The sequence below is a fragment of the Selaginella moellendorffii genome, unplaced genomic scaffold (genome assembly GCF_000143415.4).
Source record: "Selaginella moellendorffii unplaced genomic scaffold, v1.0 SELMOscaffold_23, whole genome shotgun sequence".
NCBI lineage: Eukaryota > Viridiplantae > Streptophyta > Lycopodiopsida > Selaginellales > Selaginellaceae > Selaginella > Selaginella moellendorffii.
The window spans coordinates 428,334-448,413 of NW_003314284.1; the positions used below are offsets into that span (position 1 = coordinate 428,334).

General features: G+C 45.2%; 6 protein-coding genes and 1 non-coding gene across 11 annotated transcripts; 2 read left to right on the forward strand and 5 right to left on the reverse strand.

The window, feature by feature from the left end:
- Positions 1–6,869: 6,869 nt before the first annotated feature.
- LOC112347643 (cinnamoyl-CoA reductase 1-like) lies at positions 6,870–8,170 on the reverse strand. Its single transcript, XM_024678850.1, has 6 exons — positions 8,024–8,170; positions 7,804–7,973; positions 7,558–7,740; positions 7,341–7,503; positions 7,111–7,300; positions 6,870–7,057 (listed from the first exon to the last, which is right to left on the reverse strand). Exons 1-6 carry the CDS (start codon positions 8,136–8,138, stop codon positions 6,916–6,918), a joined length of 963 nt encoding a protein of 320 aa, XP_024534618.1. The 5' UTR covers positions 8,139–8,170; the 3' UTR covers positions 6,870–6,915.
- Positions 8,171–9,140: 970 nt separating this feature from the next.
- Positions 9,141–10,833, reverse strand: LOC9656395 (protein PHR1-LIKE 2). 2 transcript variants are annotated; one of them, XM_024679067.1, is made up of 6 exons: positions 10,414–10,833; positions 10,248–10,324; positions 10,083–10,140; positions 9,947–10,004; positions 9,816–9,885; positions 9,141–9,762 (listed from the first exon to the last, which is right to left on the reverse strand). In XM_024679067.1, exons 1-6 carry the CDS (start codon positions 10,613–10,615, stop codon positions 9,385–9,387), a joined length of 843 nt encoding a protein of 280 aa, XP_024534835.1. In that variant the 5' UTR covers positions 10,616–10,833; the 3' UTR covers positions 9,141–9,384. The 2 variants fall into 2 exon arrangements, with proteins under 2 accessions (XP_024534835.1, XP_002974030.1); XM_002973984.2 differs by having other exon boundaries at positions 9,169–9,741.
- A 373-nt stretch (positions 10,834–11,206) lies between these two features.
- LOC9656396 (11-beta-hydroxysteroid dehydrogenase-like 5) lies at positions 11,207–12,050 on the forward strand. Its single transcript, XM_024679019.1, has 4 exons — positions 11,207–11,389; positions 11,466–11,658; positions 11,723–11,808; positions 11,874–12,050. The coding sequence occupies exons 1-4, from the start codon at positions 11,207–11,209 to the stop codon at positions 12,048–12,050; spliced, it is 639 nt and encodes a 212-aa protein (XP_024534787.1).
- On the reverse strand, positions 12,000–16,114 carry LOC9643032 (actin cytoskeleton-regulatory complex protein pan-1). 2 transcript variants are annotated; one of them, XM_024678953.1, is made up of 11 exons: positions 15,992–16,114; positions 15,857–15,935; positions 15,711–15,805; positions 15,591–15,662; positions 15,421–15,530; positions 15,257–15,370; positions 15,107–15,202; positions 14,985–15,053; positions 14,838–14,926; positions 12,759–14,790; positions 12,000–12,538 (listed from the first exon to the last, which is right to left on the reverse strand). In XM_024678953.1, the coding sequence occupies exons 1-11, from the start codon at positions 16,100–16,102 to the stop codon at positions 12,466–12,468; spliced, it is 2,940 nt and encodes a 979-aa protein (XP_024534721.1). In that variant the 5' UTR covers positions 16,103–16,114; the 3' UTR covers positions 12,000–12,465. The 2 variants fall into 2 exon arrangements, with proteins under 2 accessions (XP_024534721.1, XP_024534722.1); XM_024678954.1 differs by lacking the exon at positions 12,000–12,538 and adding an exon at positions 12,567–12,698.
- Positions 16,115–16,178: 64 nt separating this feature from the next.
- TRNAE-CUC lies at positions 16,179–16,251 on the reverse strand. Its single transcript has one exon. It is a non-coding gene; the product is annotated as a tRNA-Glu (tRNA).
- Positions 16,252–16,331: 80 nt separating this feature from the next.
- LOC9656397 (dephospho-CoA kinase) lies at positions 16,332–17,259 on the forward strand. The gene is made up of 3 exons (XM_002973791.2): positions 16,332–16,453; positions 16,561–16,706; positions 16,784–17,259. The coding sequence occupies exons 1-3, from the start codon at positions 16,343–16,345 to the stop codon at positions 17,232–17,234; spliced, it is 708 nt and encodes a 235-aa protein (XP_002973837.1). The 5' UTR covers positions 16,332–16,342; the 3' UTR covers positions 17,235–17,259.
- On the reverse strand, positions 17,232–20,017 carry LOC9643033 (KH domain-containing protein At5g56140). Of its 3 annotated transcripts, none has more exons than XR_002992823.1 (7): positions 19,656–20,017; positions 19,422–19,507; positions 18,884–19,167; positions 18,713–18,829; positions 18,509–18,652; positions 18,139–18,451; positions 17,232–17,404 (listed from the first exon to the last, which is right to left on the reverse strand). XR_002992823.1 is itself a non-coding variant. In XM_024678769.1 (7 exons), the coding sequence occupies exons 1-7, from the start codon at positions 19,814–19,816 to the stop codon at positions 18,302–18,304; spliced, it is 888 nt and encodes a 295-aa protein (XP_024534537.1). In that variant the 5' UTR covers positions 19,817–19,974; the 3' UTR covers positions 17,637–18,301. The 3 variants fall into 3 exon arrangements, 2 of the variants coding, with proteins under 2 accessions (XP_024534537.1, XP_002974032.2); XM_024678769.1 differs by lacking the exon at positions 17,232–17,404 and having other exon boundaries at positions 17,637–18,451; positions 18,884–19,006; positions 19,061–19,167; positions 19,656–19,974; XM_002973986.2 differs by lacking the exon at positions 17,232–17,404 and having other exon boundaries at positions 17,637–18,451.
- Positions 20,018–20,080: the final 63 nt, after the last annotated feature.

Consider the following 20,080-nt stretch of genomic DNA (forward strand, 5'->3'; position numbering starts at 1 on the left):
TTTACACACATCACGAATGTGCTCCTCCCACGTCCCCTCCGAGTGAATCAAGACATCATCAATGAAGTTAGCAGTCACCTCTGGCATATTACAAAGAATCTTGTCCATCATCCGCTGGAAAGTTGCTGAAGCATTGTTCAAACCAAACGGCATCACCAAGAACTTGTACAAACCATATGGTGTATGAAAAGAAGTCTTAGGAATATCTTCTTTAGCCATCGGTACTTACTAGTACCCAGAAGCAAGATCGAGCTTGGTGAACCAACGACTTTGCCCTATACGATCCAAGAGATCAGCCGTGTGAGGAAGAGGGTACACATCTGGGATCATCACTTCATTTAACAGACGATAGTCGATGCAGAAACGAATACTCCCATTAGGCTTCATCACAAGATGAGGTTCACATGCCCAAGGGCTCCGCAACTTCCAAATAACACCCTTCTCCAACATCTCCTTGACGTTTGCACGTAAAATCTTGTCTCCTTGGGTGACTGACGACGAACAGGAACCTTGATTGGACGAGCATCCCTGGTTGGAATCGGATGACGTGTGGCAATCTTGGCCCCAGAAGATAAGTCAAATTCAAAGAGATCAAAATACCCTTTCATGAGCTAATCAATAGCTGCAACACAAAGATCTTCGGAGCGATCGGAAAAGGGAAGAGTATAACAAGATGGAAACATAGGAGGAAATAATGGGGAAACAAAAGTAATAGAAGTAGAGATAAAAGTAGAGGGACGAAAAGGTAGGGAAATGAGAGGAATGGATGAAATATAAGGAAGTATAAGACAAGGGGGAGAAGCCTCAAAGTCACACTTGGCATGATTGTGTTGCAACCAATCCATACCAAGAATGAGGTCAAAAGCTTGACTTGGCACCACCTGCAACAACTGCAACTCAAGCTCGAGATTGCCCACACGCACAACCAGGTCCGCCTCATCTCGTGCACATACATGTATGCGGCCGTTGCCATAAAGAATGAAAACTGGACCCGCCGCACAACGCAAGTGTAGACAACAACGTGTGGCAACAGGTCGAGCAATAGAAGATAAACTCGAACTTGTATCAACCAACACGGAGAGAAGAATAGGAGACCTCTTGTTATAAAAACGAGCTTGGAAAGTAAACATTGGATGAACCGGTGCCGAGTGAACCCCTTGATGATACTCTCAAAAGAAAGATGGAGGGGTCACTAACTTATTCGCGCAAGGTCCCTCCGTTACTCGCACGACTCCTCGTTTCCTGGATGCACCTCGGTGTCCAAACCTTCCACCGCAGCAGCATCAACAGGACGTTGCTGACGCCAAGGTCTTCATCCAGGAAATGGAGGTCCCCAATCCGGAAAGCGTCGACAATGCCGATAAGTATGACTAACTTCATCACACGCCCAGCAACGAACATCACGGCCACGACCACGTCCTCGCCCTTGTCCGTGGACTCGAGTAGCAGCAGCATCAACCTCCATTGGAATAGGACCATCACTCATAGGAAGTGGAGCTGAAGGACGTGCAACAAGAAGTGGAAGAGGCGACGTCTCATAACGTTGTGCCAAGCGAAGAGCATCGTTAAGGGTGGCAGGAGCAAGTGCATGCACAAGGCCGACAAGATCTTGACGAAGTGCTGGCCATAACATTTCTAGCTTGATCCGCTCTGACATATTAGGCTCTGCACGAAGCAAAAGACTTCGGAAACGAACGCCAAATTGCATCACCGACTCAGATGGCCTTTGGAGAAGACGATGCAATTGTTGGAAGGCATCGTCACAATCGTCGGCATGTCCAAAGGCACATTTAAAGATGTTCGGAAGAACACTCCTATCCCCACGAGTGGCCGCACTCAATCCATTGTACCACTGCAATGCCGTCCCTTGGAGACATATGGGAAATTCATGCAAACGTCGAGCATCATCCCAAGAATGATATGTGGCAATCACCGTGAAGTGATCGAACCAATGGTACACATCATCCCCAGGATTCCCACGAAAGAACTCCGGCCGAACGCAAGGATTGGCACCAAGAGCAGGAGGAGTTGGACCACGTGCCGTGAATGCCGCCATCAATTGAGTTTGGTTGTTCAATTGCAAGTGCATAGCATCAAGCAATTGAACCAACTACTGCTCTAGAGTCAAAGGAGGAGATTGCAGATCGGCCATGAAGATGAACGAAAAAGAAAGAGCAAAAGAAGAGAAATGACAAAAAGCTGGAAAGAAATGGTAGATCTAAACAATACAAAAAGCTATATCTAAACCAAAATCCTGAAAGGAAAGAACAAAAGAAAGGAAATGGAAAAAGCTAGATCTAAACGATGCAAAAGCTAAATTTAAACCGAAATCCCAAATCCAAGCACTCCCCAAGGAAAATCAAAGGTGCCCTCACCTCCACCAATGTGAGTGCATGGGATATGGAAAGAGAATACAGAAATGTGCATATCAATTAGCCCAAAAACCATAGTTTATATACAGGAGCGAGTGGTCCGGATTGAAACCAATCCGACGGCTACCAAAATCCCACTATGCTAATATTAGTATACGGCATCGTAGCCGTACACTTGGCCCTCACATAAAGAAAATAAAAAAATGAATTTTATTTTATAGTCTCTAAAAACTAATCTTGTCCAACTTAAATCTAATCTAAAAATTTGATCTATGTTAATCCTATATACCCATGTATGATAGATCTTGAGTTTCAATCCTATGAACAAACATTTAAGATTTAGACCTTATTGTGGACAATGACTACAAAATACACACTAGAAAGTAAGAGCACAAGGGTAGAAAAACTCTTTAAGAATTGGAACAACCTTCCCCACTACAAAAGTTGTCAATTTTCTCATATACTTGGTATTATAATGGTGTTTTATATATTTATTTCTAAGGTATGGATTGAGCTATATGTCTAAGGATGCAACAAAGTAGGGGAAAAGGAAAATTTAATTGTTTTTGACTCCTAAATCCAAAGGAAGTTTGATAGATACATTTAGTGATTATAGCACTTGAAATATTTTGAATTGCAAGTGGAATAATTAGATTTTATTGCAGTGGATATTGTTTTTATGTTCCAAGGATGATTTATAATGATCTAACTATCAATAAAAAAATTAAGTATTATTAACTAACACAAAACATAAATATGGACTTTAATATTAAGAAAATTACTATCAAACACTGGTTTTAAGCGAAAAGTTTAGATTGAAGAATATCCTAGAATATACTTGGATATTCTAGGTATTGTTTCTACATCCCTGAGGGACTAAATAAAAGCTAAACTATAGACAAACATAATTAACAACAAAGCTAAACATAGGGCTAAACTCTCATTTTGGGTTTGATTAAATTCTCACACTACTGACAATGAACAATTATAAGAGTGAGAGGCCAAAAAAGGACAGTATTAATAATTCATCTAAATGAGGGAATGAAGTGCTTTTATTACATTGATTTTAGAAAGAAAATTGTTTTTGCATGAAGAGGCTATACATCCCTACTAAAAGGAAGTTATGATTTTGAAGCAATCATTACATTATCCCTTATATTGTACCAGTATATTGCATAGCACATAAAGAAGATTTGGCTGTGAATGACTCCTTCTAACTATTTCCCAGTGATTTAAGGGATATATGTGTGTGTGTGTGTCTATATATATATATAAAAGAAAAGAAAATTTATTTACACATTCTATGTAGTTGTTATAGTAGAATAAAAAGTAGTTTGTACTTTTATATACTTAAAAATAATTAAAATAATATACTTAAATAATTTTTAAATTATAGAAATAAGCGTACATAAGCAATAAAATAAAACTTAAGTCTAAAAAAACAAAAAAGTTCCACCCTAATAAGAGACCTATTTAAGTGAGGAGCATTTCGTCAGAATGTAATAAAAAATATAGAATAGTATACCATCATCAAGGCTATTAATGGTAGCATTGTCTTTGCTATTAATATAGTCTTTCATCCACTTGTGCTAGATTAAAGCTAATAAAAACATCCTTAATTTCCTATTTGACCTAATCTTAACAAAAATAACAATTTCCAAATCTTGGATGAGTCCTTATAAGGATGTTATTGCGAGGTGTTGTTACTTTTCAAGTTTATGCATATATTTCTTCTTTAAATTTAATATAGTCTTTTTAGGTTATAGTTTGATAATGTAAAATAAAAGTTCTATAGAGAAGTAACAAATCCAAAATTTCAAGTATTTCAATTGTATTTACTGGTTTTTATGCTTGGTTTAATTTCCTAATATATGCAAATAGGATTTAAACAGAATCTTTGCTTAATATCCACTTATGAGAAATGCACAGTTAAGGTTATAATGAAAGTTTATGATTTCGTTAAGCACAATGGATTCTATATGAACTTCTCAACATGATGCCTTTCTTAAGCATGTTGAATTGAGCAATTGAACAATTAATCCCTTTTGGGCATAAAAAATAAGTTTCAAGACTTAGTTTATATGTATATAGTAATAATTATTATCCACATAAAGTTATCGTGGCAGGATGTGATTAAATGCCTTTTTAAATTCTCTGTTGAGGATGAGCTTTTGGATTAGGTTTTTTAAATGATATAGCTAGATTTTTAATTATCAAAAATTTCAAAAAGGTTTAATGCTATTAAGAAAGAAAGAACACTACCAGAACAAACCTCTAGAATGGCTCTCAATAAAAAGGCAAAAAAAACTAAAGATATATAATTACCTTCTATGGTGCATTTGGATCTTTATCAACAATATGACTATTTCCTCCTACCTAACTGAAGCACAAATTGTATACTTCAAATGCCTCTTGGTGTTTTCAGAAAAAAATTAGAAGAACAAGTGATGGGAGGAAAGTTAGCACTTAAATAGGTGGTAATTGCCACATATTTCAGTTCACTTAACATCACTTAAATTTTTTAAAAGAGACTATTATTGTTGCATATGAAAAGAAAGAAAAAAATAATATAGAGTCTAAGAGGAGAATGTGTACAAAAAAAGCAACTATCACTAAAGCAATATCATATTCAATCTATGTAAATAGCTTCATTTCTTCACTTAAACTAAAAAGTTACCTATAGAAAATTTTAAACTCAACATAATGACTTCTCAACATTGGAGCTTTCTCTTGTTAACATAAAGAAGTATTATAGGAGCAAGGAGCATATCTATCAATGAGGAAGCCTAGTGAATGGGTTATGAAATTTGATAAGCAATTATTTTCGACAAGACTTAGTCCACAAATACTTAGGACTACACTATTGTAATAGTAACTAGGAAAATATATCTAAAATCATATCTAATGCAAAATATATTGTAAACCAGTCTATATTCAAATATATAAAATCTATATGAAGCAACATATGTAAATTAAGCTAAAAATTAGGTGGCCAAAACATTAATCCAAAAACTACTTTTTCCATTAGTCATATAAACAGTCAAAACTATATCTTGGTGAATTATATAGAAAACTATACATACTTTTATTCCCAAAATATTCCTAGAAACCACACCAAAACAACTCCTAAATTCATACTAGAAACTAGCAAACCCTATGTGTGAAACCACTTCTATGATGGTCCCAAACTAGAGCATAACCCAATTAAAAAACCATTCCCAAACCAATAAAAGTGGCATATAAATTTTTCCCAATCACAGCCATATAGTTTTGAAACTAGTTATACATAAAAAACCAGCTTTTTGTGTACCTCCTCTTATGCCATCACTTAGAAAGGCCACAAAAATCCGAGTGAACCAATTGGAGAGGATATTGTGCAAGAACACTCCCTCTAGAATTAAAAGCTCAATGATATTGCTTTCTTAAAATGTAAGGCTCACATAATGGCATTGAAGAAGGTGTAATGGCCAAGCTATCAACCACTTATCTCGTTGCAACTACTGTAATTCACATAGCCAAGTTGATGTTGCCAGGTTTGAAAATCTGTAGCGCCCCCTGAAGATGAACTTGCAAAAATCATGATGGTAATCAACCATCTTGTCTTGCATGCAAAAGCCATATCCAACCAACATGAATAGGAAGCTATGATTATAATGAGCATTATAATCACCTTGAGCCAATAAATCTCATTACTTTAGCACTTAGCCAATAATACCCTGGCTTTCTTATGTTTTTCTTATTACGACTAAGGTGGTTAAGGATATTTGTCTTCTATTTCACATGAAACTAATTTTTTTTTCATTTATTATTTTCTTTATGGCAAACCAAATATAATTTTCTTACTTATAAATCACTAATACAAACCGTTGTCCACCCATGAGGATCAAGCCGAAGAAGTTGGCATAGGAGGCTGGATCCGCCGTCAACACCATCGTGCAAGCTCGTGAGGTGATGATCATCACCATCGTCATCACTATCCACACCATCGCCATTGCCATAGATGCAAAAAGAGATCAAAGTTCAGCAAATGACGCAAACCATAGAAGGATGATCAAAAGCCACATTAAGCTTCGTTTCGTATGAAAAGAGCCTGCAATGCCTGTTTACCGTGTTCTAGATGCGTGGTATCTGGATACAGTGGTGAAGCACGAGTACAAGAAGTTAAATCTCGGGTTTGGATCTAGTACGGTAGAATTATAGAAGGGCTTTAGACATGGTGATTGCATGGATGCTTGCGCCAAGAAAGACTTCTTGTATAACTGTTATATCAAATAGCTGCCTATTAACAGAACAAACGAAAAGATAACAAGCGTAGTAGTGTTTTTAACTGAAGTTTTCCATTTATTAGTATCGTTATATGTGTGGTTATCCTTTCTTTCCAAAGGAGTGATCAATTTGGTATGGAACCTGATTCTCATGCCGCCACTGGAGCGAGGGTGGATCTCCGTGAAGACCAGTGCATCCGGTAGCTGGAAGAAAGTTTAGAGTACTGGATCCTTTACCTCAAAACATTGTCTTTTATTCCAGCATTTCGACCATTGTGTTAGAGCAAGCCTTTCTCTTGCAGGCTAGTGACCGTGTCCACCAGCGTCTTCTCGTAGGGGATGAACTCCTTGACGAGGGACAGAATCTTCTTGTTCGAAATCTTCTCGAATGAGTTACCTTCAGTGATCTCACCTTCACACCTGCAAAATAGAAAGAAAAAAAAAGTGTTTTTGATCACGCAAGGACGGCCTACTTGTGGGGGTATTGGTACTGGGGGAACTTCTCCTTGAGAGTCTCAATGATTTCCTTGCAAAGCTTGGAGCACGCAATACAGTAGTAGCGGCCAGAGGCGTTGGGATCCTCGTAGCCGGCAATGTGCGCCTCGGCAACATCTCGCACGTCAACGAGTGAATAGTATGTGTTGGGGTAGCTACTTTGCGAGCCTGAACAAAGCTTAAAAGAGAAAAGAAGAAAAAATTGTACCATTCATCAGATTTGCGACGAGTGCAGCGCTGGTGTTGATCTTGGATTGCAAGATGGGGCCTAGTACGAAAACTGGACAGATCACAACAACATGGATCCCAAACTCGTCCCCAAGTTTGCAAACGAGCTTCTCGGACTCGGTTTTAGCAAGCATGTACCAGTTCTGGAAGAAAAATAGTGACAAGTTTAGGAAAGAATCGTTATCTCTTCCTTTTACCTTGCTCTTTCGGCAGAATTCAGGATCAGACCAGCAGCTCTCATCGATTATATGATCCGGCGGACGGTTTGGATCGAAAAGTATGGCAGCTCCAGAGGAGGTGAACACAACATGCTTGATATTCCCCTTGTGGCAAGCTTCCATTACATTTCGAGTGCCATCCATAGCGGGTTTTAACACAGCCTATCAAAGACAGCAGTATGATCTATAAGAACGAAAAATCCCCAAGAAAGAAGAAAAACTCACGTCTGGATCCTCAAACTTATGAGCAACGGGACAAGCGGTGTGGAAGACAACATCGCAGCCACGAACAGCGGGCACAAGCGACTCATAGTCGAGAACATCAGCTCTAAACAGCGATAATCTCTCCCCGGCTCCAGGGAGCTTCTTCAGATGCCCATACTTCTCATTGTCATCTGGAATCCAAAGGAATCGAAAGCCAAGAACCGACCAATACATCGCTCACCTGGATCTCGAACGGTGCCATGAACTTTGTAGCCTCGATCCAGCAGCTTGGTGACGATCCACGACGCGATGAAGCCGCCGGCGCCAATCACGCAAGCTCTCTTCCCTCCCTCCATGATCGCAAAATGACCCCTATAGTACTACTGTTTCAAAGAACATATTTCCTTCCAGTATTATCTGAAGAGAAAAAGTCACATTAGATGGTCATGAGAGTTCGGACAAAAACGGCTTAGCTTGACAAAATTCCAAGCGTTTAGTAGTTGATATTTGATAGTAAACCTTTCTCCTGTAGGCTGGCAGCCATGTCTACCAGCATCTTCTCGTAAAAACCGAACTCGCTCACAAGGGACAGGATTTTCCTGTTTGAGATCTTGTCGAAGGGTATTCCTAGAGAAGAAACATGTTTTTTTTATCGAAAGCGACCGAGAAGAATGGCTTACTTGTCTGGTATGGATACTCTGGGAACTCAATAATTTCCTTGCAAAGCTTAGCGTACGCAACGCAGTAGTAGCGGCCACAGGCGTCGGGATCTTCGTAGCCAGCAATGTGTGCTTCGGCAACGTCTCGTACATCCACGATTCTATAATGCATGTTGGGAAAGCTGGTTTGAGAGCCGGCATGGAAGCCAAACGCTTCTCAATCCATCCAACTTGACACGATTCCAACGCGGATGTTTACAGTCGCTTGGAGGATTAAGCTGAGCACACCAGCAGGGCAGATCTCAACACTACGTATCCCAAACTCGTCGCCAAGTTCGCCAACGAGAATGTTTCAGCAAGCACCAGTGCTGGAAGAAACCGGTGACGAAGTTCGAAATGATCTCATCGATAATACAAAAACGCGTTTACCTGATTGTCTCGGCAGTACAGCTCTCGAATCTTTGTTCTCGAGGCTGCTTTGGATCGTAGAGCATGGTGAAGTGAAGATGGCATGCTTCGGGTTTTAACACAGCCTGCTAGCGCAAGGAATGGAAAGAATGAGGAAGGCAATTTGCAAAGAACTGACTCACGTCTTCAAATGCCATACTTCTCATTGAAGTCTAGAATTGAAACAAATCAAGGCAAAATGCGGGCATGAATCGATCGTGCACTGTTCTACAACGCTATGCGCAAATCTCGTCCCTCATCACAATAAACCATCTTTATATATATTGGAAGAACTGTCTTTCCTAGCGTTAGATCTCCCTGCCAGTTACATCGATTTTACAGCGAGGTCCTTTACATCGGCGCCTCCCACCCAAAAACCATTCAAACATTTTGTACAGTGCCTCTCTCTCACTTCTTGTTTCTTCTTGGTCTTTTGAGCTGCTGTTAGCAATGGCTGTCAGAAGAGTATTGAAACATTACCACCGCTGTGAGAGAACTATGTCGTTATGTCGATCTCCGCAGCTTGATCGCTGTCTAGTTCTTGGCCATCCCGCTGCTGCTGCTGCTGGTTGAGTGTTAGATTTGATGTGGTCGATTTCTTCCCTGTTGGTGCTGCTGGAGTTTGATTAGCTGCCTTCGTCTCAGACGAAGGCGAAGGAAGCTCCGGCAATGGAGGCACTGTGAACTCAAACCCCTCGAGAGTTCCTTTGGCCAGCTCGGTCAGCTCGGCGTGCGCCGCCTCCAGCTCCGCCGAGGTTGGAATGTGTCCCACGAATGCGTCGCGAGCCTTTTCGAGGATGTTTTGCAGGTACTTGCTCTGCGCTTCGATTCGTAGCTGCAAATGCTTCTGGACCTGCGCAAAGGTGTTTGAAGTCTTCTAGAGTTCAAGTGATGGCTTGCCTTCCTCCACGAGGAGAAAACACATACCTCTAGTTGCTCGTGGAGTTTTCGTTGCACTTCCATTTGCATCGAGAGAGCCCGGTTGATCTCGTAGCCACTGGATACGAGGAAAAAACGTCAAGAGTCCGAAAGAGATACTTCAAAGCTGGTATTTTTACTCTGATAAGTTGGAGTTCATAGAGTTTTGTGAGCCAGTGGTCTGTGCTTTAGCACCTCCTGTTGATTAGATTATGGTTAGAAGTTTCCAGGCAAGGAAAGAAAATAAATCTTTTGTAGCTGTGCCTTTAATTTCACCTTCTTTCTTTCCATCGCCATTGTTCTCCTTGTGCATTTGCATCCCAAGCCTGTACTTCTGCGCAGATTGGCAGCCAAAACTTAAGAAGACTTGAAGAAGAAAAAGCTAGGCCTCTAAAGTTCTCCCTTGATTTTGAGAGCTCTGACCAAAAGTACCGTCCTCACCTGGAGATGGCTCTTAAGATGATACAGTGTCAATCCCTTGACGCCCATCACTCTCATCACGGACTTGGGCGTAGCCTCTGCGAGCAAACAGCGAAAGAAAAACCTTACTTTGAGGCGAGCTCCTAGGAAGAAGAGCTAAATTTTTTTTGGAGAGCTAGATCCTTACTGTCAGCGCCACCGAGCTGCGTGACGGCCTCCACGAAGCGCTCGTGGAGCTCGGGCGTCCAGCGCAGCCGAGGCTTGGGCTCGATCGACGACACCACCGAATCGCCGCCGCTGGCGATGTAGAGCGGCTCGCTTTGCGCCGGCATCGCTCCTCCCCTGTGAGGAATCAGCTGCGGGCTGGGATATTTCTTCATCTGGTACATCGCTGCCGCCCCTAGGGCTCGCCGATCGATCGATCTCCTCCCCCGCGGCGCTACACCCACACTGCTAACGCCGCCCGGCTAGGAATCACGCCCCATCGCCGGCGCTCCAGAGCCTACCCTAAGGGATCGTGGCGCCCCTCCTCGCGCCCCTGTTGGTGCGAGAGAATGCGCACCGGAAGGGCGCCCTGCCGTGTTGCGGACTGGCTCGCAGTGCGAATATTTTGCCCCGCAAAGCTAAGATATTCCGCTTAGAGAATATTCCGTTTGCGCGCCGTCTGGGGAATCTGCGCTGACGTCGCCCGGCATTGGCGGGAGAACCTTCCGGCGGGCAGCATATGCCGTCTGGCGCCCTTTTCCTCTTTTTTGGACCACGTGGCTGGCCGGAATATGTGATTATTAGATTCGATTCGTTACTGCGCGCTTTTTGACAAGACAACACTACAGGGTTAGAGAGTTACCTTTACCGGGTTAGTAGTAAAATGGTAAAGTCCGTTTTTAGGTTTACTTTGAGAGTGAACATGTGGAGGCCATGCAATCGTAGAGGAGGTACAGCATAACTTAGGGTTCTTTGCGAGCTCGGAAGCGATTGAGATGGATTTGATACAAATGCTGCTTAATCTTGTGGTGCCGCCGCTTGGCCTCGTCTTCCTGCTGTTAACCTGGCCTGCGGTCGCGTTCCTGAGCTTCTGGCGATGGATTTTCAGCTACGCGCTCGCGGAAAATGTCCGCGGCAAGGTCGCCGTCATCACTGGGGCTTCTTCCGGGATTGGAGAGGTACGATCGTCTTTTCTTGCTTTTTTCTCTAGAGATTTAGAGATTGCTTGATCCAACTCTTTCTTGATGTGGATAGTACATGGCTTATGAGTATGGCAAGCGTGGAGCCAAGGTGGTGCTTTGTGGGAGGCGAGAGAATCAACTCAAGAACGTCCAGGAGCGCGTTGGATCCGAGGGTGCTACTGATACTCTGGTGGTTGTCGCCGACGTTTCTAGGGAGGAAGAATGTAAGAAGGTTGTGGATGAGACGATCAACACCTTGGGAAAAAGTAAGCTTGACAAGTAGTTTTTTTCTTTGATTATTGCTAACGAGTTTATCTTTATGATACACAGTTGATCACCTTGTCTGCAATCATGGTATTGCGAACAGCTTCTTCGTCGAGGAAGCGAAAGGTTTGGAGATCTTCCGCAAGATCATGGTAAAGTCCAGCATTTTCTTTCTTATTTTCTTCCTTTTTCTATCTTTCTGTGAACTGTGGAGCAGGATGTGAATTTCATGGGTTGCGTCTATACTACATACTTCGCTTTGCCTCATCTCCGCAAGAGCCGAGGAAAGATTGTCGTCACGGCCTCGACTGCGTCCTGGCTTCCCATCCCGAGGATGTCAATCTACAACGTAAAGTTTGTATTTCTTTGCTCGTCTCAAACAAGGATTTTCTAGGCCTCCAAAGCAGCCGTGGTGAACTTCTTCGATACCCTGAGGACTGAGCTTCGATCAGATATAGGAGGAATGACGATTGCCATGCCTGGCTACATCCACAGCGAGATGACAATGGGCAAGTTCATGTCAGCCGAGGGGAAGCACGACATGAACGTTGACATACGCGACGTAAGTTTGAGAAACCATTCTCTGTATCGACAGTTCTGGAGTTCGCTCACGAGCTTTCACTTCGCAGACTCTCGTCGGCCCTTCTCCAGTAGCTTCAACGCAGTACTGCGCGAAGCAGATCGTGTCCGCGGTCACCAGGGGCGAGCGCTACGTGGTGGTGCCGACCTGGTACAAGGTCTCACTCCTGTTTCGCGTCTTCGTTCCCCAGCTCCTGGAGACTTTCATAAGCCTCTTGTTCGTCAAGGAGCTACAGCCAGGGAAGCCAGTCACCAAAGTCATCATGGACAGCTTCCCGAGCGCCGAGAAAGTCTTGTATCCCCCTGGAATGCAGCAGAAGACAGACTGAGAGAAGATCGAAGTCAAGTACATGAGTTACTTGTAGAATCTCTTTACAAAAGACTGTTTCTCGGGAAACCATCTTATATCAGTCGAGCTATGCTTTTTCCTGTTCATCCTGTTCCAAGCTCTCGACAAGCCTCGCTTATAAAATACCAACTTGGAGCAAACACTACGAGGGAAACAGAGAGAAGACTATTTTACCTGTGAAAGCTGCGGTCTTTCATGTAGTTTCTACTCGCGTCTCCTCTCCTGAAAGCATGGATCATGAGTGGAACTGCTGGTCCTGGTCCCAAGATACTTGGAACGTTGAGCCTCCGCTGGTAAGCTTCCATCTCGGCTCGAAGCTCCATCTCGGAACCTGGGCTTGGAAATGCTTGCGGCGGCGGCGGTGGAGGCGGCTGTGGTGCTTGCGGCTGGATGTAAGCCTTGTTCACCCAGCGATGCTGGTTCCTCCTCTTGTATTCGTAAACGGGTGGAGCTTTTGACGGCGGCGCAGCTTCCTCTCCGGTTGGCTCCGGCGCTGCTACTTCGGCCGCCGCTTCCAAACAAGTCGGAGTGGAAGTCGTCGAAGTTGATGCTACTGCTGCTTCTGCCTCGGTCTCTGGCGGCGGCGGTGGTGGCGGCGGAGGTGGCGGAGGTGGCGGAGTTGACGTTCTTGATGGTGGAAGAACGTCGGCTTCGTGGTGTTTCCTCCTGGACTCATCGTCCACTTCTGGAAGCACCTCTTCCCGCGTTGTAGGCCTGTCGTCCGCCTCTCGAGGCTTTGCTGGCCGCCTGGAATCGTCATCCGTCTCTGGACGCTTTGCAGTCGACCGCCTCGAGTCCTCCTCCGTCCGCCGGGGATCATCTTCCGGTTCTGAACGCTTTGAGGTAGACCTCCTGGAATCATCTTCTGCCTCTGGAAGCTTTGTAGATGATCTCCTGGAATCGTCATCCGCCTCTGGACGCTTTGTAGCAGACCTCCTGGAATCATCATCCGCCTCTGGACGCTTTGTGGTAGACCTCCTGGAATCATCATCCGCCTCGGGACGTCTTGTAGTGGATCTCCTGGAATCATCTTCCCCCTCGGGACGTCTTGTAGTCTTCCTGGAATCATCTTCCACCTCGGGACGTCTTGTAGTAGACCTTCTGGAATCATCTTCCACCTCCAGACGTCTTGTAGTAGACCTCCTAGAATCATCTTCCGCCTCTGGACGTCTTGTAGTGGACCTCCTGGCATCATCTTCGTGCTTCGTAGACTTTCTTGAGTCGTCATCCATCTCTCCTCGCCTTGTAGACTTTCTGGAGTCGTCATCCACCTCTGGCCGCTTTGCAGACTTTTTGCAGTCGTCATCCATCTCTGGCCGCCTTGCAGACCTCCGAAAATCATCGTCCGCCTCTGAACGCCTTGTTGACGGCCTCCCAACATCTTCATCTACGTCTGAACGCTTTGTCGAAGATCTCCTGGAATCCTCTGGACGTCTCGAACTCCGCCGGGAGTCATCGTCCGCCTCTAGCCGCTTGGAAAATCTCCTAGAATCTTCCTCCATTTCCAGACGTTTTGCAGGCCTCCTGAAATCGTCATCCGTCTTTGTCGACCTCCTGAAATCGTCATCCTTATCTGAACGTTTGGTAGACCTTCGAGAATCGTCACTCGTCTCCGCTCGCTTCGCAGACTTCCTGGAGTCATCGTCACCTTTAGCAGATCTTCGGAAATCTTCTTCCAAGTCTGCACGCCTTGTAGGCCTCCAGGATTCGTCTTCCATCTCAGAACGCTTCGTAGACCTCGAGGAATCGTTTTCCACGTCCGGACACTTCGTAGAGTCCATGCCGCTTTTGCGAACGCCTCCTTCGTCCTCTTGTGCCGATTCCCCCTGACTTTCTGCTACTTGCTTTCTGGAATCAGCTTCTTGAACCTGGGCTCTACTCTCGGAACCTCTTCTTCTGGAGTCACGTTGAGCACGTTCGTAAGTTCGTAATTCCTTGACTACTTCAGCTTTAACTTCCTCCACGGCTTCAATCTTACTGTTGTCTTCCGTGTCTTTACGGAAAATCGACTTTTTCTTTGTCTCGCCATCTGAATTTTTATGCGATCTACGAGAAAACGATCGCAATTCCGGCTTCTGCTCAGTAACTTTGATCACTTCCGTTGTTAGCGTAGATATCGACTCCTTCAGGTCATAAGTAGGTTGAAGAGCTGGTCGACCTGGGGAATAGGATTCCGCTTTTCTGAATATGAACGTAGTATACAAACCTGAACAAAGTCATTAGAACATGAAAAGTGAAAAACGGCTCACGTACTAAGAACATCGCGAATTGGTGCCATGAGCTTTCCTTTCGGATCTAAAAAGCTCGAGCAGTTACTTGTAAATGCGTCGGCAAAGAGATGCCTATCAGGAGAAAACCAAAACATCAAACTAAGAAAATATTACAGGACTTTGTGTATACCGATAATCTTCAAAGAACTCGTCCAGATTTTGGATCTCGATAAATTCCAGCCCAGCTTCTTTAGCCAATCTATTAAAGTCGCCACGACAGTGAACTAACAGTAGAGAGGAAATTATCATTACCTGATAAGGCTAGGGAAATGGACGAGGAGTTGGCTCTGAGGGGCAAGCCCATCATCAGCAAAACGCAGCTGATACCTTGTCCCAAATATATTAAATCTGCACAAACACCAACGGGTTATACACCGAGAATATAGCCAGGGAATTACAAACCGATCATCGTCAAAAGTGATGGTGTAAAGTTCGGCTTTGACACGGGGAATTGTGCTGCCAGGACGTAAAGTTCCTGTCTTCAATGCCGATTCAACAGCTTTTTGATACTTCGACCTGATACAAGAAAAGGTAAACTGCCACAAATCGTGCTTTGAGAAACTAACCAGAGTGTTGAAGCATCAGCAGTGATTCCAAAGAAAATGCCGCCAAATTTTAGTAAGCTAACAACGTTTTCCAGCAGCTGCTTTACTTTCTCTTCGCTCGAGAACGAGTCCTACGGAAAAAAAAGAGAAACAGAGATAGAACTCCAATCTTAAAAGAAATATACAAACACCTGCAAATGTCCCAAACAACAGATGGTATCAAATGGGAGCTCCTTATCCTGCAGCTTCGATTCAAGGTCTCCCTGCAAGATTTGATTTTGCTAAGCTTGAGAAGAATGTCAAGAGCGTACGAGAAAAGGATCAAGCTGGCAGAAGCTCGCAGTGTACGGCTTGCCGAGAGTTCTCCACTCCTCTTCAGCATCCTGGAGAGCCGACGCGGACAAATCTGGCCAGAATTTAAGATGAAAAACACTTCTGGAGAGGCACAAACACATACCGAGCCCCACGTAGCTACCAATGCCCGCCGCTCCAAATTTCGCCGTGTCCGTCCCTCTACCGCACAGAAGATCACACACCTGTGCATCGCGATTGAGCAAACCTTAGAGTGAGGCAAGTGAGAATGAGACGCTACCGCTGCGCCGGGCGAAACTAGCTGCTGGAGGAGCACAGTCTTCACGAAATCGTGCAATCGACCGGGGAGGCCGCTCCCCCATGGCGCCCAGCTGCCCCCAGCAGCAGCCATGGGGCATACTGTGATCGCTTAAACCCTAAAATTCGAAATAAAAAATTCTACATGAGGTAGAAAATAATACGATAAGTTCCGTTGCCGGGAATTGAACCCGGGTCTCTCGGGTGAGAGCCGAGTATCCTGACCGACTAGACTACAACGGATTCGTGATTCATGTAAGAGATATCGTTTAAAAGAAGAAAATGGTCGCCTTTAGAACCCTAATAACAGGACACATATTTTAGGGCTCTTGCGATGAGAGTGGTGGGATTGACTGGCGGGATCGCGTCAGGGAAGAGCACCGTCTCGAAGGAGCTGCGAGATGGCAGCGGCTTGCCTGTCGTCGACGCTGACAAGATCGCACGCGTAAGTGTCCCTCTTCTTGCTGCTTCCCGACGAAATTCTTGGCGATTTCTTCGCCAGACACGAAAATGCGCATTGCTCCGATCCGCCACTCTGATCTTGACTGGCAGGCCGCATTGCGCAAGAACACGCCCGGCTACAGAAGGGTTTTGAAGATTTTCGGCAAGGGCATCCTCCTCCCCGACGGCAATGTCGATCGCGAGAAGCTCGGCAACATCGTGTTCGCGGATTCCTCCCAGCGCAAGCTCCTCGACAGGTAAAATATTTCGAGATCACGCCAGGAACATCGTTCTTTCTCCTAAGCCTCGAACCTCGAAAATCTTTTTCTTCCAGAGCCTTGGGTCCAGTGATTGCTCGAACTATGCTCTGGGATGTTCTCAAGCATTGGATCGCTGGGACACCCGTACTGGTATTGGACGTCCCTTTGCTCTTCGAGACCGGCATGGATCGCTACACGAGCCCCGTGGTGGTAGTGTGGGTGGACGCCGACACGGAAGAGGAGAGATTGATCGCCCGCGACGGCCTCTCCCAAGAACAGGCGCGCAACCGGATCAACTCCCAGAGATCTCTCGACTGGAAGCGCGAGAAGGCCGACGTTGTAATCGACAACTCGGGATCTTTGGAGCTCACCCAGCAGCAGATCCAGGAGCTCGTGGAGAAGATCACGACCGCGCCTCTCAGCTGGAAAGAGATGCTGTGCTCCAGGAACTTCGTGGGCAGTGTCGTGGCCGTGGCCATCGCCTCGAGCCTTTGCTGGAGGCTGTGTTTAAAACGTGACGCATGATATAAAGTGTTATATTCGAAAGGAATATTCAGTTTTAAAAAGTTCCGCGCGCTCTAGAGCGAATACCCGTTTAAAATATACTGCCGCGAAAATTCACAACCTGAAGCGCTTCGTCCTGATTCCGGGAGATCTTGCAGTGATCCAGATCTTGGTTGTGTTCTTGCCGTGATCTGGGACAAACATAATCACGAGTCAGTCGATTGAAATGGATGAATCGAAAACTCGTCAGGCAAACACCCGAGTCAGCTGTTAGAAGAAAAGTTACCTCGTCTCACGTCAAGGTTAGCTTTAGCGGCAGCGGAGGAAGGATCATGAGTTAGCCTCTCCAAAAATCCAGACATGGTTAGCTCAGAAAGATGTTAGAGAAAAAATGAACGAAAACGAAAAACGATGGAAAGATCATTGGCAGCAGCAACATCATCTTGTTCATCGTCCCAGAAGGAAAGAGATAATCACAATGAAGGAACCAAACACACACCACACATCCACACAACACAACACCACTCTTAACATACATACAAAACTCTCAACCAATATTCACACAATGAATAAGCTTAGCTTCTATACAGAGAAGACTGCTTTTAAAGGAGAGATCACTCGGAACTCCCTCACTCCGCTATGACGACCGACCGACTGGTAAGACAAAATTGTTGTATTATCACTAATACGTAGACGACCGCTACAAAACTAGATGCTCGGCTATAGAAACACTCACAGGATTAGTGGGACACCAAAGGAACCACAGACCAGAGAAAACGACCCAGGAGAACCCCCAAAACTTTAGAAAGATGCAAGCGTAGAAAGACGAAAAGAAGAAAAGAAGAAAGAGAGAGAGAGAGAGAGAAAAAAAAAAAGAAGATAGAAAACCGTGGGAAAACTCCAGGCAAACGGACTGATTGCTCACCAGCTCTTGTTGCTTGCGTGTTTGGAGGAGCACTCTCTTGCGCGTAGAGTAAAAAATCGAGAGAGGTTTCGGCTGCTGCTGCTGCTGTGTTGCTGTTGCTGTTTTGTTATGAGGCTCGCCTGTGTGTCTTGTTCTCGTCCATCCAGAACCACCGTGGCTCCTTCTACTTGCGAGTCTTTGCCCTCTTTAGTCCCGCGTTACTGAATGGTGACACGCTCCCACTCATGTGTGAAGGGCTCTCCTCCCTCAAGGTGCCATTGAGGAGGGCGAGTTCACGCAACTGCGCCTTCTTCACGAGGTCAACGGTTTCATCCTGTAAGGAAACATGTAAGAAAGAGTATGAACAGTAGCAAACAGAGGAAAGTCCTACCACTGGTCTCAAGAGATCCTCCAATATCTCTTTGGCCTTGGTCAGGTAGAAGTCTATCACATTTGCAGGCAATTCGGCCTCCACGAGCAAGTGAAGAGGCTCGTTGAGATGCTCGTAGCCTTGCTTGTCACGCATCTTTTCCTCCTGCGTTGCAAAAGGTTGCTCAGCACGGGCCCCTGACGGAGGAAAACTTCTCTCACTCACCTTCGCAACGTCTTTGATCGAGCCCCGCCCCCGTATGTACACACGACATCGCGTCATCGACTCCACGCGCTTCAAAGAGTTGCCTCGGGGCCCCAGAATCCGACCAACAAAGTTAAACTGGAAGAAAAAGCAAAGAGGTCGTCATCCAGAAAAGCTTCCGACCGAGCTTACGTTTGGATACTTGTCCACTGGAACTTCAATCCGGATGGTCTTCTTCAAGGTCGGTCCAGCGGACGATTCAGGACTCCCATGCCACACACTCGAAGAAGACGGCGTTTGGACGAATCCCAGCCTCTGGAGATCCGAACACATGATCATGAGAAAGCCTCCGAGTTTGCACGTACTTACGTCCGACCATCCGCCACCGTTGGACATTGACGACAGAGGGCTCCCTCGATCCAATTCCTGCTCGATCTGAGGCCATCTCCTAGCGAATTCCGTGATCCGCAGTATCTCTGCGTTAAAAAAAAAGACAAAGAGCCACCCAAGACTTTTAGTTTATAAAGCTCGCGAAGTCAAATACTATCCATGCACACTTAGCTATAGCTTGCAAGCTCATCGCCCGCTAATTAACCTTGCATTGCGAAAAGGAAGAAAGAAGAAAAAGAAATGTCCAGGAAGGAAGGAAAAAAACAAAACCATCCATCTGTGTGCCTCACGAGCTCTCAGATCTAAATCTCGAAGAAAATCTGAGCCAAAGATCACTTACCCTCGTTGAGAAGCCGGCTGCAAATCGGAAGAACTTGCGAGAAAGGTCCCAGCTTACGCTGCTCCTCGAGAAGCTCCGCGAAGTACCTATAAAAACACGCTATAAGAATGAGCCTTTGCTAAAATCACCCAACCAAGAACACGAAGAACAAAAGAAAACATCCAAAATCCACACTCCCGACCACACGAATCCCATCCAAATCCAAGGAAATCCCACACGAGTCGAAGTACCTACTTCTCGTGCTCCGACACTGGCGACTGCGAGCTGGAAGGGCGGTCGCGGAGAGATCCGCCCACGCCGCCTCCTCGATGCGGCGACGAGCTCGCGGCGGCGGCGGCGGCGGCGGCGATTGCCGATGGCGAGAACTGCATGTAGTGTCCAGACATGGCGTCCATCTTGGAATCCGGCGCTGGCGATGGAGGAAGAGAAATCTGGGGAAGAAATGAGGAGAATCGAGGCGATGGAGGAGGAAGAATGGGAGGAGAGGAGAGAAAAAACTAGCAAAAGGGGGGGGATTGATTGATTGGAGGGGGATTGATTGAAAGCGCTGCTCCTCCAAAGAGGAGGCAGGCTCCGAAAGAAGGGAATTGTGGAGCGCCCTATGCCCGCATTTTATACTCTGAGCCTTTTTTTTTTTTCTTATATTGTATATTTTTTTT

Excerpts from the sequence above, each read along its gene's own strand:
- LOC9643033 (XM_002973986.2), bottom strand. The coding sequence starts at position 19,816 with ATGGACGCCATGTCTGGACACTACATGCAGTTCTCGCCATCGGCAATC. Across the intron at positions 19,168-19,421 it reads CAGCCGGCTTCTCAACGAGG|AGATACTGCGGATCACGGAA; the intron begins GTAAGTGATCTT and ends TTTTTAACGCAG. Across the intron at positions 18,452-18,508 it reads AGGATCTCTTGAGACCAGTG|GATGAAACCGTTGACCTCGT; the intron begins GTAGGACTTTCC and ends GTTTCCTTACAG.
- LOC9656396 (XM_024679019.1), top strand. The coding sequence starts at position 11,207 with ATGGATTTGATACAAATGCTGCTTAATCTTGTGGTGCCGCCGCTTGGC. Across the intron at positions 11,390-11,465 it reads CTTCTTCCGGGATTGGAGAG|TACATGGCTTATGAGTATGG; the intron begins GTACGATCGTCT and ends TGATGTGGATAG. Across the intron at positions 11,659-11,722 it reads GATCAACACCTTGGGAAAAA|TTGATCACCTTGTCTGCAAT; the intron begins GTAAGCTTGACA and ends TATGATACACAG.
- LOC9643032 (XM_024678953.1), bottom strand. The coding sequence starts at position 16,102 with ATGGCTGCTGCTGGGGGCAGCTGGGCGCCATGGGGGAGCGGCCTCCCC. Across the intron at positions 15,203-15,256 it reads ATCACTTTTGACGATGATCG|ATTTAATATATTTGGGACAA; the intron begins GTTTGTAATTCC and ends GTGTTTGTGCAG. Across the intron at positions 12,539-12,758 it reads AAAGACCGCAGCTTTCACAG|GGGGATACAAGACTTTCTCG; the intron begins GTAAAATAGTCT and ends GCTGCATTCCAG.
- LOC112347643 (XM_024678850.1), bottom strand. The coding sequence starts at position 8,138 with ATGGAGGGAGGGAAGAGAGCTTGCGTGATTGGCGCCGGCGGCTTCATC. Across the intron at positions 7,741-7,803 it reads ATAAGTTTGAGGATCCAGAC|GCTGTGTTAAAACCCGCTAT; the intron begins GTGAGTTTTTCT and ends TGTCTTTGATAG. Across the intron at positions 7,058-7,110 it reads CAGTACCAATACCCCCACAA|GTGTGAAGGTGAGATCACTG; the intron begins GTAGGCCGTCCT and ends TCTATTTTGCAG.
- LOC9656397 (XM_002973791.2), top strand. The coding sequence starts at position 16,343 with ATGAGAGTGGTGGGATTGACTGGCGGGATCGCGTCAGGGAAGAGCACC. Across the intron at positions 16,454-16,560 it reads ACGCTGACAAGATCGCACGC|GCCGCATTGCGCAAGAACAC; the intron begins GTAAGTGTCCCT and ends CTTGACTGGCAG. Across the intron at positions 16,707-16,783 it reads CAGCGCAAGCTCCTCGACAG|AGCCTTGGGTCCAGTGATTG; the intron begins GTAAAATATTTC and ends TTTTTCTTCCAG.
- LOC9656395 (XM_024679067.1), bottom strand. The coding sequence starts at position 10,615 with ATGTACCAGATGAAGAAATATCCCAGCCCGCAGCTGATTCCTCACAGG. Across the intron at positions 10,325-10,413 it reads GCAGCTCGGTGGCGCTGACA|AGGCTACGCCCAAGTCCGTG; the intron begins GTAAGGATCTAG and ends GTTTGCTCGCAG. Across the intron at positions 10,141-10,247 it reads ATCTTAAGAGCCATCTCCAG|AAGTACAGGCTTGGGATGCA; the intron begins GTGAGGACGGTA and ends CAATCTGCGCAG.